Consider the following 14,920-nt stretch of genomic DNA (forward strand, 5'->3'; position numbering starts at 1 on the left):
CCTACTTTTTCGAACTCGTCCTAGACGGTTTGTCCGATTTGCACGAAAATTTAACCAGATCATCTTCAGGCAGTGCTGACAAAAAGTTATTAAAATCTAGTTGATTTGTCAAACCGTTTTCAATAAACGCTCGAACAAATTTTACGTAGCGCTTGCAAAAACAGTCGTAAGGCTGTATCTTCGCAACGCTTTATCGTATTCAGACCAAACTTGGTACATGTCATCACAAGCATGACCTGAGGCTACATGCGGCGTTTCGGCGCAGCACCACCTACTGGTCCGGAGATATGAAAAATGGCTATTTTTGCTTATAACTTCTGAACAGTTTGTCCAAAAATCATAAAATTGGTCTCGTTAGATTCAGGGCGAAATGCTGAGTCGACTGATATCCAATTTTACCATATCGGCCATTTTGACTGTCGGCCATTTTGAATTTTGTGCTAAAATGCTGTATTTTAAGAACGCATGAACGGATTGTTACGAAACTTGGTATGGGTCATCAGCACGATGTCCTGAAGGAGCCTGAGAAGTTTCGAAACAGCGCCACCTAGTGGTTAATCTTTTTATTCAAATGCTTATAACTTTGGGTGTGGTCGACATATTTTCACGAAACTCATCTAATTAGACTCCTGAATCCTTGCCGAGTCCTACGATACCAAACATGCTAGGTTTCGCCTTACGGTTTGTGTAGCGTTGTGATTTAGCGCTTAAAAAACATTTGGCTATATCTTCGAAACCGCTAGTCTGATCGAGACGAAACCACCGTCAGAAGTTTGGAAACATAGGTCGATAGCTATTCGCCAATGCCCAAATGCGAAAATATTGATAGTAAGGGGTAGTAAAATCCAATCAAAGTCATGTGTCAGTCATTTTTTACGTGTTTTTTCATATAAATGTCTATAACTCCGAAGCGAATTGAGATATTTTCACCAAAATTGACACACATATGTATGGGCTCACTCTGAGGACACATAAAAAAAATGGTGTGACTGAGCCTCTTGGTGGCGCTATAATAGAACAAAACATGAAATTCCCATTGACTTCAATACAGTTTTGTGAAATAAAATGCTAAACTAAACAAATGCATTGGTGTTATTTGATGAAACTCAAAAAGTGCCTTCAGCACCATTTCCTGAAAGTACCCAACATATTTCAAGACAGCGCCACCTTTTGGTCAAAAGTTATAACAAAACTTCTAAAAATGCTAATAACTTTTGAATAAATCTGCCTATTGAAATGCCACTGGTATTAATAGATTCCTTGGGTCAAGCCGAGAACATAGAAACCAAGTTTTCCTTATTTGGCCTAATTTCCTGTCCGCCATCTTGATTTTCATTCAAAACATACATTTTCGAACTCCTCCTACACCGTTTGTCCGATTTTCACCAAAATCGAATCGTATCATCTCCAGACCGTGCCGACTAAAACTTATCGATTTCGTCTCGATTGACGAAACCGTTTTCGTATAGCGCAGCAGCAAAGTTGAGGCATGATGCTAAAAGCACTATTCAGGCTTTATCTCTGCAATGCCTTGACATATTGACACCAAACTTTGTATGTGTCATTGTCACTTCACTCTGACCACATCACATCAGTTTTGTAACTGCGCCACCTATTGGTAGAAAGTGATAATGCATTACATCATATTTTTATTTACTCTTTCTATGAATTTTCAGGCATTTTGCCTAAAATCCTCTTTAATGTCTTTAATTGCTCATTGTTGCAGTTGGTCTGACACTTTCAGCAATGTTGGCATGTCTTGTCATCTGATTGTGCTTGGCCCCGCTAAATGCTGCTTGCAGCTTTAATTATTATTATTATTATTATTATTATTTTGTCAACCTTTCGGGCACTTTTGGGGCCCTTAACATGCTCGAAAACTCTTGAAACTTTGCACACGGGTCAGAACCTGCGGCCATCAGGGCTGGGCTGAAGCTGGTACCCGGGCGTGGCAGGGGGGCTCGACAGCGCCCCCTGGAACGGGAAAAACACTTGTCCATAAATCAAACACACTTGCTTGTAATAATATGAAACTCGGTACACATATAGATCTCATCGGGCCGAACAACTTTCGTGCTCTAAGTTTTACGCCAGCCCAACAGGAAGTCGGCTATTATGGGTTGTTTGGAAACGCATGCTGTGGAATTTGATCTACTCCTCCTAGGGAATTGATCCATTCGCCTCCAAACTCGGTGTGCATGAAGTCAAGACATTGAGGATGCTAAATTGCGGACGGATTTTTGATATCTCAAACGGTTTGGCCGTGGCGAGGAAACGAATTGATGGCGAATAAGGGACACAGGAAGTGTGTTATAACTTCTGCATACATTAACTGATCTTGATTAAACTTCAGCAGTGTGTTCGTTGTAAGAGGCCGATCACATGGATGTGACTATTGTGAGTCAGTTATAGCGCCACCAACTGGCAGCAGGACGTGTGTCACTTTCAACATGCTTTGAAATAACCCTCTTATTTTTACCAGATTTGCTTCAAACTTTGTGTATAATGTAAACACACGGATGATGTAGACCTGTGAAAGGATTATTGATATCTTAGATACTGTTGCCGTGGCAACGCATCAAACTTTAATATTCTTTTTTGATGCTTTTGAGACTCTTAACATACTTGAAATTGCATGAAACTCGACAGACACATCACATTTATTAGCCAGTAGACATGTGCAAAGTTTCAGAAACGGGCGTGGTGAGGGGCTCAGTAGTGCCACCTTTAGTCAAAAATGGGGTATTAGTTTTACCTACATTAACAAAACTCGTTATGTATATTGTTCTCATCAAGCCGGACAACTTTCTAATTTAAAGTCATAATCTCAGACCAACAGGAAGAGAGATGGCGCCGCGGATGGCTGCCTCGGTGTGGAGCTCTCCAGTTATTGTGTTGTTTTTGTTGGTTTGTTCTGCGTTTAGTCATTCTTTTCCTATCAGTTTCACCAAAGACGAACTACTGGACATTAGGAAACACACACCAGACAACTTTTTTACAGATTTTGATTACTCAGACGTTTTACTGGACATTCTCGTCGGAGGGGCAGCGGTGTTGTTCAAACGCGCGGTCAGACGCAAACGCGGGAAGCGCGCTGGCGCGCTGGTGAAACTCCGCGAGCGCGGCCTCCGCACTGCACTCCCCAGTATTCATCTTGCAAATCTCCGATCTCTTCCTAACAAAATGGACGAACTTCTTCTCCTCACCCGCACTAACAAGGATTTTTTAAACTCCGCTGCTCTGTGCTTCACTGAAACCTGGCTGAGTGAAGCCATACCGGACAACGCACTACATCTGCCGGGCTTTCAGCTGTTCCGAGCGGATCGCATCGCGGAACTAACGGGGAAAACGAGAGGTGGTGGATTGTGTTTCTACATTAACGAAAGTTGGTGTTCAGATGTAACAACACTGAAGAAGATGTGCTCTCCTAACTTAGAGGTGCATTTCATAAACTGTAAACCTTTCTACTCGCCACGGGAGTTTTCCTCATTCATTCTCGCGAATGTTTACATTCCTCCAGACGCGTGTGTGAGCGCGGCGATACAACAGCTGGCTGAACATATAGCTGAAATGGAACAAAGGTACCCAGACTCTCTTTTAATCATTCTTGGGGATTTTAACAAAGCAAATCTCTCCCGTGAACTGCCAAAATACAGACAGCATGTTACATGTCCTACCAGAGACAGTAATATATTGGACCACTGTTACACCACGATAAAGAATGCGTATCACTCCGTCCCACGGGCAGCTTTGGGGCTCTCTGATCACTGTTTGGTTCATCTTATACCGACCTACAGGCAGAAACTGAAATCAGCTAAACCTGTAATAAGGACTGTAAAAAGATGGACCAATGAAGCAGAGCAGGATCTACAGGCCTGCTTCGATTGCACTGATTGGACTGTTTTTGAAGCTGCAGCCACCGATCTGGATGAGCTCACAGATACTGTAACATCATATATCAGTTTCTGTGAGGATACATGCATTCCTACCAGGACATTCTTATCATTCACTAATGATAAACCATGGTTTACTGGGAAACTCAAACAGCTTCGTCATGCCAAAGAGGATGCTTACAGAAGTGGGGATAAAATCTTGTATAACCAGGCCAGAAACAGACTGACAAAGGAGATCAGAGTTGCTAAAAGAAGCTACTCTGAAAAGCTGAAAACCCAGTTTTCAGCCAACGACCCGGCATCAGTCTGGAGAGGCCTGAGGAACATCACCAACTACAAATCACCATCCCCCCCATCTGTGGAGAATCAACAACTGGCTGACACTCTCAATGCATTCTATTGCAGGTTTGAGAAGCCCAGACTCACACCTCACACCCGCTCTGATGTGCACTTCACACATCCACCATCACCTCCTGCAACCCCTCTCCTCCCCCCTTCTGCCATCCAACCTGAGCTTAAGGTCTGTGTGGAGGACGTGAGCCGAGTCTTCAAAAAACAGAAGACTAGGAAAGCTTCAGGCCCATACGGCATCTCATCTGCTTGTCTAAAAGCCTGCGCTGACCAACTGGCCCCAGTCTTCACGCAGATCTTCAACAGATCATTGGAGCAGTGTGAAGTTCCCTGCTGCTTCAAACGCTCCACTATCATTCCGGTTCCCAAAAAACCTAAAATCACTGGACTTAATGACTACAGACCTGTCGCTCTCACGTCTGTGGTCATGAAGTCGTTTGAAAGACTGGTGTTGGCCTATCTGAAGGACATCACTGGACCCCTGCTGGATCCCTTTCAGTTTGCTTACAGAGCAAACAGGTCTGTGGATGATGCAGTCAACATGGGACTGCACTATATCCTGCAACATCTTGACAGACCTGGGACTTATGCACGGATCTTATTTGTGGACTTCAGTTCGGCCTTCAATACCATCATCCCTGATCTTCTCACAGCCAAACTGACTCAGCTCTCCATGCCATCCTCAATCTGTCAGTGGATCTCCAGCTTCCTGACGGACCGGCAGCAGCGAGTGAGACTGGGGAAGCTCTCATCCAGGACCCTCACCATCAGCACTGGCGCCCCCCAAGGGTGCGTTCTCTCCCCACTGCTCTTCTCCCTGTACACTAATGACTGCACTTCTAAAGACCCCTCTGTCAAGCTCCTGAAATTTGCAGACGACACCACCGTCATCGGTCTCATCCAAAATGGTGACGAGTCTGCTTACAGACTGGGGGTTGAACAGCTGGCTGTCTGGTGCAGCTATAACAACCTTGAGCTGAACACGCTCAAAACAGTGGAGATGATTGTGGACTTCAGGAGAAAATCCCCAGCACTCCCCCCTCTCACCATCATGAACAGCACTGTGGAAGCAGTGGAGTCATTCAGGTTCCTGGGCTCTACCATCTCTCAGGACCTGAAGTGGGCAAATCACATTGACTCCATTGTGAAAAAGGCCCAGCAGAGACTGTACTTCCTTCGCCAGCTGAAGAAGTTCAATCTGCCACAGGAGCTGCTGATCCAGTTCTACTCAGCTGTCATTGAGTCTGTTTTAAGCACTTCCATCACTGTCTGGTTTGGTTCAGCTACCAAATCGGACATCAGGAGACTACAACGGACAGTCCGGACAGCAGAGAGGATTATTGGTGCCCCCTTGCCAACCTTCCAGGACCTGTACTCTTCCAGAGTGAGGAAGAGAGCAGGTAAAATCATCACAGACTCCACTCACCCTGGACACCGCCTGTTTGAACTGTTACCGTCAGGACGGCGACACAGATCACTGGCCACAAGAACATCCAGGCACAGGAACAGTTTCTTTCCACAGGCCATTTCCCTTCTGAACACTTAACATGCCCCCCAATGCATATGCCTGTAAGTGCAATACTCCCACTGTCTAGTACAATATTCTCTAAGTCAGGTGATATTTATATTTATATTATTCATACTACTCAAAATACTGTAAATATGTTCATAATCTGTAACATGCACTAGACTCCCACTGTCTAGTGTAATATTCTCTAACTCAGGTGATATTTATATTTATATTATAATTCATACTACTCAACATACTGTAAATATGTTCATAATCTGTAAATGTTTATTCAGACTAAACCCAACTGTGACCCCTTTTTTTACTTTTTATACTATTTTATTTTTATTTTTTTTATATATTTTATTCTTAGAATTTGTATTACTATGTTTCTTGTTGTATTTGTATTTGTATATGTGCACTGGAAGCTTCAGTACCAAGAAAAATTCCTTGTGGGTGCAAGCACACTTGGCAATAAAGCTCTTTCTGATTCTGATTCTGATTCTGATATTTTGGTTTGAATGTGGATTTTCTGAAGAATTTTCTCTCCCTCTCTCTGTGTCTCTGTGTGTGTGAGGGGAGGGGGGATTTGACTATTGCTTTTATATTGTTAATCAAGGTTTCAGGGGCTTTTGGGGTCCTTAACGTGCTCAAAAACTCTTGAAACTTTACATACAAGTCGGAACCCCCTGCCATCAGGGACGGGTTGAAGCTGGTACCCGGGCGTGGCAGGGGGGCTCAACAGCGCCCCCTTGAACGGGGTCCCAAAACTTGGTCCATAGATCAAACACGCTTGCATGAATTAATTTGAAACTCGGTACACATATAGATATCATCGGGCCGAACAACTTTCCCCTGGTCAAGTTTTACGCCAGCCCAACAGGAAGTCGGCTATTATGGGTTGTTTGGAAAACGCTTGCTGTGGAATGCGAAGTACTCCTCCTAGAGAATTCATCCAATCCCCACCAAACTCAGTGTGCATGAAGTCAAGACATTGAGGATTCTAAATTGCGGACGGATTTTTGATATCTCGAACGGTTTGGCCGTGGCGAGGAAACGAATTTATGGCGAGAAAAGAGAAACATGAAGTGGAATAACTTCTGCATACATTAACTGATCTTGATGAAACTTCAGCAGTGTGTTCGTGGTAAGAGGCCGATCAGATGGATGTAACTATTGTGAGTCAAAGTTATAGCGCCACCAACTGGCAGCAGGAAGTGTGTCACTTTCAACATGCTTTTGACAAAAGTGGGCGGGTTAGTTTTAACTACAGTAAAAAAAAAATAGTTTGTATATTGTACTCATCAAGCCGGACAACTTTCTAATTTACATTCATTAGCCGCAACCAACAGAAAGTCAGATATTTTGGTCTGAATATGGATTTTTTTGCTAAATCAGCCTCTGAGTTTTTAGTTACTCCTCCTAAAAGGTTTATTTTATTCCTACCAAACTTTTTCAACATGATAAAAATATATTAATGATGCTAAATTGTAAACGGATATTGAATATCTCAAACAGTTTTGCTATGGCGAGGGATTCAATTAATGTCAAAAAGGAAGCAGGAAACATCTCATAACTTCTAAAAATGTAATTATACACCATTTATTTTTATATACAATTATACAAATATTAGAACTAAACCCATTTTATTCTGTTTTTGCAATTCAAGGAGTATGAAAAAGTTAAAAACAGGCTATTTAGTGCTATTTGGTTCAACAAAAAAAGCAAACATAGGGCTATACTGCCCTCTTGTGTCCAAAAGGATATCAAAATAGTATATAAAACCTTTTACTAGGTAGGCCTATTGTATTTAAATATAAATGTATTAGGTATATGACTGTGAGGATATTTTCCCATCGGTTAATCGACGTGTGACACGAGCGGGTGCTTTTAAATCGCTAATATAAAAGTGAAAGTAAAAAACGGACGTCCGCACGGACATTGATAATGGTGCACGTTGGAAAGAATGATACTTTTAAACATAACACTAAACCGCCATTAGGTGTCGCCAGGCGACCATCTTAATGAGCGAGTCATTGATTCATTCGTTCAAACGATTCGTTCGAATGACTGAGTCATTCATGATTGAGACAGATGTTTATGGATTGATCATTGAATCTTTGAGTCAACCGATTCGTTCTAAATGCTGAATCATTCAGTAATGAGAAAACAAGTTGCTGTGAGATGCGCGACGGTTCTGCTGTGATCTTTAACTATTTTTGCTGCTGAAACAGAACAAAAACAGTCAATATTGCATCTAAAATGTAAGTGACTTAATTGTAACTGTTTATTAACCTGTTGTATGAAATCAATGTCACAGTTTCAATCGTGATTGTATTCAGGAAATAGTAGCCTACTCGTCAAGTGAGGTTGCTTAACTCTATGTTATAAAATATATAAAAACTCCATATTTGTAATTTTTATAGTCAGTATGTTGTTAACTGGGTTGCTTTTTTTGTGTGCTGCGCTCATTTGTTTACAATTCTCCTGGAGAAGCTGCATGAGCCTCAGCAGGGCAACCTTGTTACCATTGATCAGTAATACATTTATTATTAACTGCTGATTGCAACTTAAAAATGAATGTAATGAAATTAGAATAATCTCTCGTTTTAGTGATTCCCAAGTTATTTTTTTTTTGTTATTGACGATTCTAATCAGGCTATACTCTGGTCGGGCAAGTAAAATTCTCTTTCAGGTAGGCCTATTGTATTTATATATAAATATATTAGGGATGTGACTGTGATACAATTTTCCCACCGGTTAATCGACTTGTGACACCGCTGAGGGCTTTTAAATCGCTAACTTAAAAGCGAAAGTAAAATACAGACGTCCGCACAGACATTGATAATGGTGCGGAGTAGAGCGAGCATTTTCAATGTATTCCTATGGAAGTAGGAATAAACTAATACATTTTATTTATGTTTTTATGTGTCCACTGTTCAACCGCAACAGCGTCACACACACACACACACACACACACACACACACACACACACACACACACACACACACACACACACACACACACACACACACACACACACACACACACACACATTCCAGAATTGCAATCTTGACATCGCAGCCTTTTCATTATAGCCCTAATACAATATAATAATAAAAATAGTCAACATAAGATATACGAATTACACTGCTCTGTTTAAATAGTCAGTAGTACAATTTGTACCATTCACAGTAAGCAGAGCTCCGCTGTGGTGTTTCCAAGCACATTTTTGCGCGTGTGAAGAGGATGATTTTTTCCATCGATATTGGGACACGAGTGAAGTACAAAGCCTATAATAAAGAATAGTTTAGCATTCAAATACATCGCAAATATTGAAACATTTTGATTCTACTGAGAGGGTTACGTGAGACCAACACGGCTTACTTTCGTTTTTATTTTTACATTAAATTTAAAGGATTTGTTGTGGAATATTTTGAGTGTATCATAAAATCAGAGACAAGTAATATTTTCTGTCTTATATATATATATATATATATATATATATATATATATATATATATATATATATATATATATATGTGTGTCTGTGTGTGTGTGTGTGTGTGTGTATATATATATATATATATATATATATATATACACACACACTAGGCATGGGCCGGTATAAGATTCTGACGGTATGATAACCTTGGATAAAAATATCACGGTTTCACGGTATCACGGTATTGTAATTACTGCTTTACAATGTTATATTTAAATGTCTGGGTAAAAAAACAACTCTTTTTTTTCCAACTGAACACAGTATATTTTATTTTAGGAAACATATAGAACATTTTGTAACATTGAACATCAGGCAAAATAATTAAAATAAATAATTGAATCTTCTTAATTAAATTAAATTGCAGTCACTTGTGTGAGCCTAATCCTGCAGCTCAACAATAATCAACATAAATAAACATAAATAAAATTTTCTAAATGGAAAGAATGCAATCACTAATCAAAACAAAAACATGACCATTTGTCACAGTTCCAAAAAAATATATATATATATAAATAAATAAATGTAGTCGTTTTAGCAGCTCAACAATTTTTGTAGACATGCTCACTTTTTACACATTCTTTATTCAGTTCAGTCCAAGTTAAGATGCAGGAATGTGAGCATGTTCACCTTTCCTGGATTAAGTTTGGCGACAAGGATATGTCCGCTACAACTGAACACCCTTTCCGAGGGCACACTGGTGGCTGGGATGCAGAGAAATTTTCTTGCTACCTTGCCAAGTAGAGGTAACTCTTGAGCATGAATTTTCCACCATGCCAGTGGGTCAGTATCAGAGGATATGGGAGGCTGAGACATATACAATTTAACCTCCGCTATCACTCTTTCTTTTAATGGGACATCTCCTTCTTTGACCGTTTCTTGTTTTGCTGATGTAATTTTTTTGAGCAAGCAAGACAGAGATTTGTCTTTCTTCTTTGTTGCAGCAGAAGGGACAGTGGTTGTGGAAGTGCTGTTTCCTTGCTCTTGAGCAGTAGTGAAGGCAGGTAATTCTTGAGGTGGCCGTGATGTAATTTCTTCCAGTTTCACAGCTTCCTCTACAGTGAACATGACAGTCTCATCCTTGTTCTGCGAAAAGTTGCCCTTGAAACGGGGATCAATGAAGCAAGCAATGTCAATCAGCTTACTGACATCCTCAGAGGAGTAACGTTGTTGCAGATCATCCCTCATTACTTTTTTCATTTGTTTTGTTAGGGCATCATCTTCCTCTTTTTCTTCCAGTATGCCAGTGATGTGCTCCATAACAGGCTTCAATGATGACAGGGTGGTCTTTGTTTCAGAAGCCAGTAGATCTGTGAAGTCATTTAGAGGCCTCAGAAGTTGGCAGACCATCTCCAAAGTGCGCACATCACTGTCTTTTGGCATTAAATGCCATGAGCTTCTGTCTGCTGCAAGCACTGCACAACAAGCCTGCTGCTGTTCCAGAAATCTTTCAATCATTTTGAAGGTGGACCCCCATCTTGTCACTACATCATGAATGAGTGCTTTTTCAGGAATATTCAGGAGTCCCTGATTTTTCTTTAGTTCCCTCTTTCTTCTCCAGCTGCGAGAGAATCCTTGAACAAGATGCCTGCATGCTCGAACAGCGGATTCAACTCTTTGAAGTTTTAGCACTTTGACTATAGCCAAATTTAGGTTATGGCCAAAACAGCTGAGCCAAACACAGGGTAAGCCTTGGAATGCTTTTTTCATGTTTGACGCATTGTCTGTTGTGATGCTGGACAAATGGTCCCTTGTGATGCTCCACTCCTGCAGTATGTTTTCAAAAAATTCCAAGATGTTTTCAGCTGTGTGGTCCTCTGGAAAAAAAACAGCTTCGAGGCAGAAGGACTTCAATTCCCAATCTGGAGAGAGGAAATGAACTGTGAAGCTTATGTATGGTTCTCCACTACCACCACTGCTGGTCCAAACATCTGTAGTAACAGAAAACCACACCCCTTCTGCCACTTGTTTTTGCACATGACCCCTGACTTCTGTGTACATCTTGGGGATTTCATTCTTTGAAAAGAATTTTCTTGATGGCACTTTGTATAAAGGTGTTGCTGTTTTCATTAGTTTTAAAAAACCAGGTTTCTCCACAGTTTGAAAAGGCATCATGTCTTTTGCAATAAAGTATGCCACCGCACTGTTCAGGTCCTTTGCAGCCTTGGATGTGGGTGCATAAGCAAGCTGTTTCTCAAAAGTTTCTTGGATTGTTGGCTGACCTGCAGCTTTTGAGGAGGATGGTCCTTTGCTGCTGAAGCCACAGCTGCTCTACAAAGAAGAAAAACAAAGACTGACATGTTAAATTTAAGCTAAATCTGTAACTAGTCTTTTTTTTCACTTCATCTTTTAATCAGTATACTTTTAAAAATAGATGCGATGTGGTAATTTACTAGATTTAACAAAAACAACTAATTACATTATTTAATTTTTTGTGTGTGTAAAAACAAATAGTACTGCTAAAAATATCAAAATAATGCTCTAAAATAAATTTTAATTTCAGTGTTGATGCATATTAACGCAGAGTGCGAGTGTAACTGCACACATGCACACACACACACACACACACACACACACACACAGTCTCATCAGTTCACGAACACTCAAAGACACGTGAGAGCCAGCGAGGAGTTTTTTTTTTTTTTTTTTTTGTGATTTTGAAAAGATGTAAATGTGGCTGAAGGCTTAAAAGCAAAGACGTGATTTCACCTTAACTTAATTGTTGTACTAATGTTCAATCACAGAAACGTAACATTAGTACATATAGTCTGCTATTCCCCACTCTGTAAAGTAACGTGCAAGAGGAAATTAGTTGATGTTAGCTAATGTTTATTAATTAGCCGTGTTATCTGACTTGGTAACTTAGATGTAAGCAAAAGTTCATTTCAAGACAGCTTTAAGTTAACAACTTACCTTGAATTTAGCGAAGAGTGCTGGATGGTGCTCCCGTAGATGAGAAATCATATTTGATGTATTGCCTCCTTTAGCAGCGACTCTTTTTAAACATGATTTGCATGTCGGTTGACCTTCCTCTTCCAAGCCGTGGCCGTCAGAATTTTTCCGGTACCCAAAAAAATCCCACACCGCTGACTTGGTCTTTTTTGATGGGGGGAAAAGTTGTGGGGGTTCACCTCCTTCGGCCATCCTGAACTTAAATTACTGCTGAGTCTCACTGACTGCGGATCACGCGCACAATCACATACACGCGCCTGCCAGCAGTAACCGGTGGGGGAGGGGCTGCATTGTTTTCGCTGCAGGTACGCACACACACAATCTAGTGGGGAGTCCTGCGCTTTCACTTTGACGACACAAAAAATGCACATATCGTAGGAACGGTATAACTTTTTTTGTTTGCGGTTTTGAAACCGTGACTTTTTCAAACCGCGGTAAACCTTGAATCCGGTTATCATCCCATGCCTAACACACACACACACACACACACACACACACACACACACACACACACACACACATATATATATACATATATATATATATATATATATATATATATATATATATATATATATATATGTGTATATATATATGTGTGTGTGTGTGATATATATATATATATATATATATATATATATATATATAAATATAGCTGCGAGCAGCGATGGAGGGCCTAAGCCGGCGGCACCGCCACCCCGGTGCCTTTAGGTAACTAAAGGCACCGGGGTTGCGGTGCCACCGGCTTGGGCCCGCAATCGCTGCTCGCAGCTATATTTGAACTTAATTTCGTTTTTCTTTATTTAAATTTCGTTTTACTTTATTTAAATTTCGTTTTTTCTTTATTTAAATTTTAAATTTAGTTTTTTCTTTATTTAAATGTTTTTTTTCTTTATTTAAATTTCGTTTTTTCTTTATTTAAATTTTACATTTAGTTTTTTTCTTTATTGAAATTTTGTTTTTCTTTATTGAAATTTTGTTTTTCTTTATTTAAATCTACCCTTTACTGTGTCAGTAATTTGTTAGTCAGAAAAATATAGACTACCTTAAAGTATTGCTTAATTTAGACGTGTGTGTGCGTTTTATATTGCTAGTGCAGCGCGCGTCAAGTATATAGCCTAAGCCCTGCCCGCTTGAGGTGCGCCGCTTCCCGCTCGCGGTGTTCTGTAGTTTACTAAAAGTTTATTAATTCTGAACGTGTCGTGTCTCGCGTGTCCATCTATATTGCACCACCAAATGCTACACTGCACTCCCTTGTGAAGTCGATTGGATGAACGGTTCTCGAAATAATCAAAATGCAAACGGACATAGGCTATAGACACATAGAGATTCCTGCCTTTTTTAGAGAAGATGTTCAGCACCCTCTCGAAGCTTTGAATATTCGATGTTCATTACTACCGAAGCTTCGAAGCTCAAAAAATGGTATTCGGACCAGCCCTAGGGACGGCACAAATGTTTTTCGCCTAGAGCGGCAGAAGTGCACGCGCCGGCCCTGGCCCTAGTATGCATGATTTTACAGATCTGAAAACTTTTGTGCGTACACACAATCTAGCTTTTGTGCACACTTTTAGGATAAAATCTATGTTAAGTTTTATACATGAGGCCCCAGATCCTGCAGTTAAGTTATGGATAATTAAATGTCATAGTTATGTATTATGTCTTTTCTGTTTAATGTTTCAGAGCATTCTTGGGTCCCAAAGACATCTTCCCCTATTTGACTAACAAAGACAAATATGCCAAACCAAACAAAAGGAAGGGCTTCAATGAAGGCTTATGGGAGATTGAAAACAACCCTAAAGTGGAGCTTAACGGACATAAGGTGCTGTTGTCTTGCCGTTTTAAGGGCTGAAATTCAACATGGTTGTATATTTAAGCTGTGAATATATAAATTCCAAACATTACACACACATTTTCATTATTAAAAATTCAATAATCCATATGCACCTTTCAGATTTCACTTTCTAAAATGTTCATTCTTTTTAAAAAATACAGCCTGTAATATTCGACAGGCAATTTTCGGTCCATTTTATTTCGCTTAACAAATTCGCTTCCACAAATTCAGTGGTTCAAATTCGACAGAAAATTCAGCATTTCACATCCGGAAACTGCAGGAATAGCAGTAGATTACCAATTCATAATCTTAATCTGCTGTTGGTCTACCTCACCAGCAGGTGGTGCAGACGTGTGTTTACGAAGACCAGAGCAACAGTCATTTATTCATAAAAACGGATTTATAGAAATGGAGCAAGCGGTAAGTATTTGTGATGATGGACTAGTATGTTGCAGGTTTTCCTACTTACAAAGCATGTAGAGGTCTGTAATTTTTTTTTACAGACATGTTATTGCATGTCATAAGTATTTGATCACCTACCAACCAGTAAGAATTCCGACTCTCACAGACATGTTAGTTTTTCTTTAAGAAGCCCTCCTGTTCTCCACTCATTACCTGTATTAACTGCACCTGTTTGAACTTGTTACCTGTATAAAAGACACCTGTCCACACTAGTGTTGCTTTCGTCAACGAAAATGATGACTAAATATCGTCGTCAACGAACCTTTATCACCTGACGAAAACGAGACGAGATGCAACGTAAATGCTGGCCATGTGACGATGACTATAATTAAATGTATAATGCAATATTGTTGACGAATAAAAACGAGACTAAATGTGGTTTGCAAAATAAAAACTATGCTAAAATGTCTCTTCATTTTCG

General features: G+C 40.1%; 2 protein-coding genes across 9 annotated transcripts in view; one reads left to right on the forward strand and one right to left on the reverse strand.

Moving 5' to 3' along the window:
• The window catches only part of psip1a (PC4 and SFRS1 interacting protein 1a), a 268,546-nt gene that overhangs the window by 98,890 nt on the left and 154,736 nt on the right, over positions 1 to 14,920 (forward strand). For all 8 annotated transcript variants that reach the window (XR_014204723.1, XM_082165413.1, XM_082165415.1 and 5 more), the window contains exon 4: positions 13,887 to 14,025. Coding sequence is in view for 7 of the 8 variants with exons in the window: in XM_082165413.1 (XP_082021539.1) it covers positions 13,887 to 14,025 (139 nt within the window). In the remaining variant the exon portion in view is untranslated. The remainder of the gene's footprint in view (positions 1 to 13,886; positions 14,026 to 14,920) is intronic.
• Positions 9,846 to 12,585, reverse strand: LOC309494679 (E3 SUMO-protein ligase ZBED1-like; the record flags this gene model as incomplete). The annotated part of the gene is made up of 2 exons (XM_082164093.1): positions 12,168 to 12,585; positions 9,846 to 11,525 (listed from the first exon to the last, which is right to left on the reverse strand). The coding sequence occupies exons 1-2, from the start codon at positions 12,396 to 12,398 to the stop codon at positions 9,846 to 9,848; spliced, it is 1,911 nt and encodes a 636-aa protein (XP_082020219.1). The 5' UTR covers positions 12,399 to 12,585.

The sequence above is a fragment of the Leuciscus leuciscus genome (assembly GCF_965113295.1).
Source record: "Leuciscus leuciscus genome assembly, chromosome: 3".
Classification (NCBI taxonomy): Eukaryota; Metazoa; Chordata; class Actinopteri; order Cypriniformes; family Leuciscidae; genus Leuciscus; species Leuciscus leuciscus.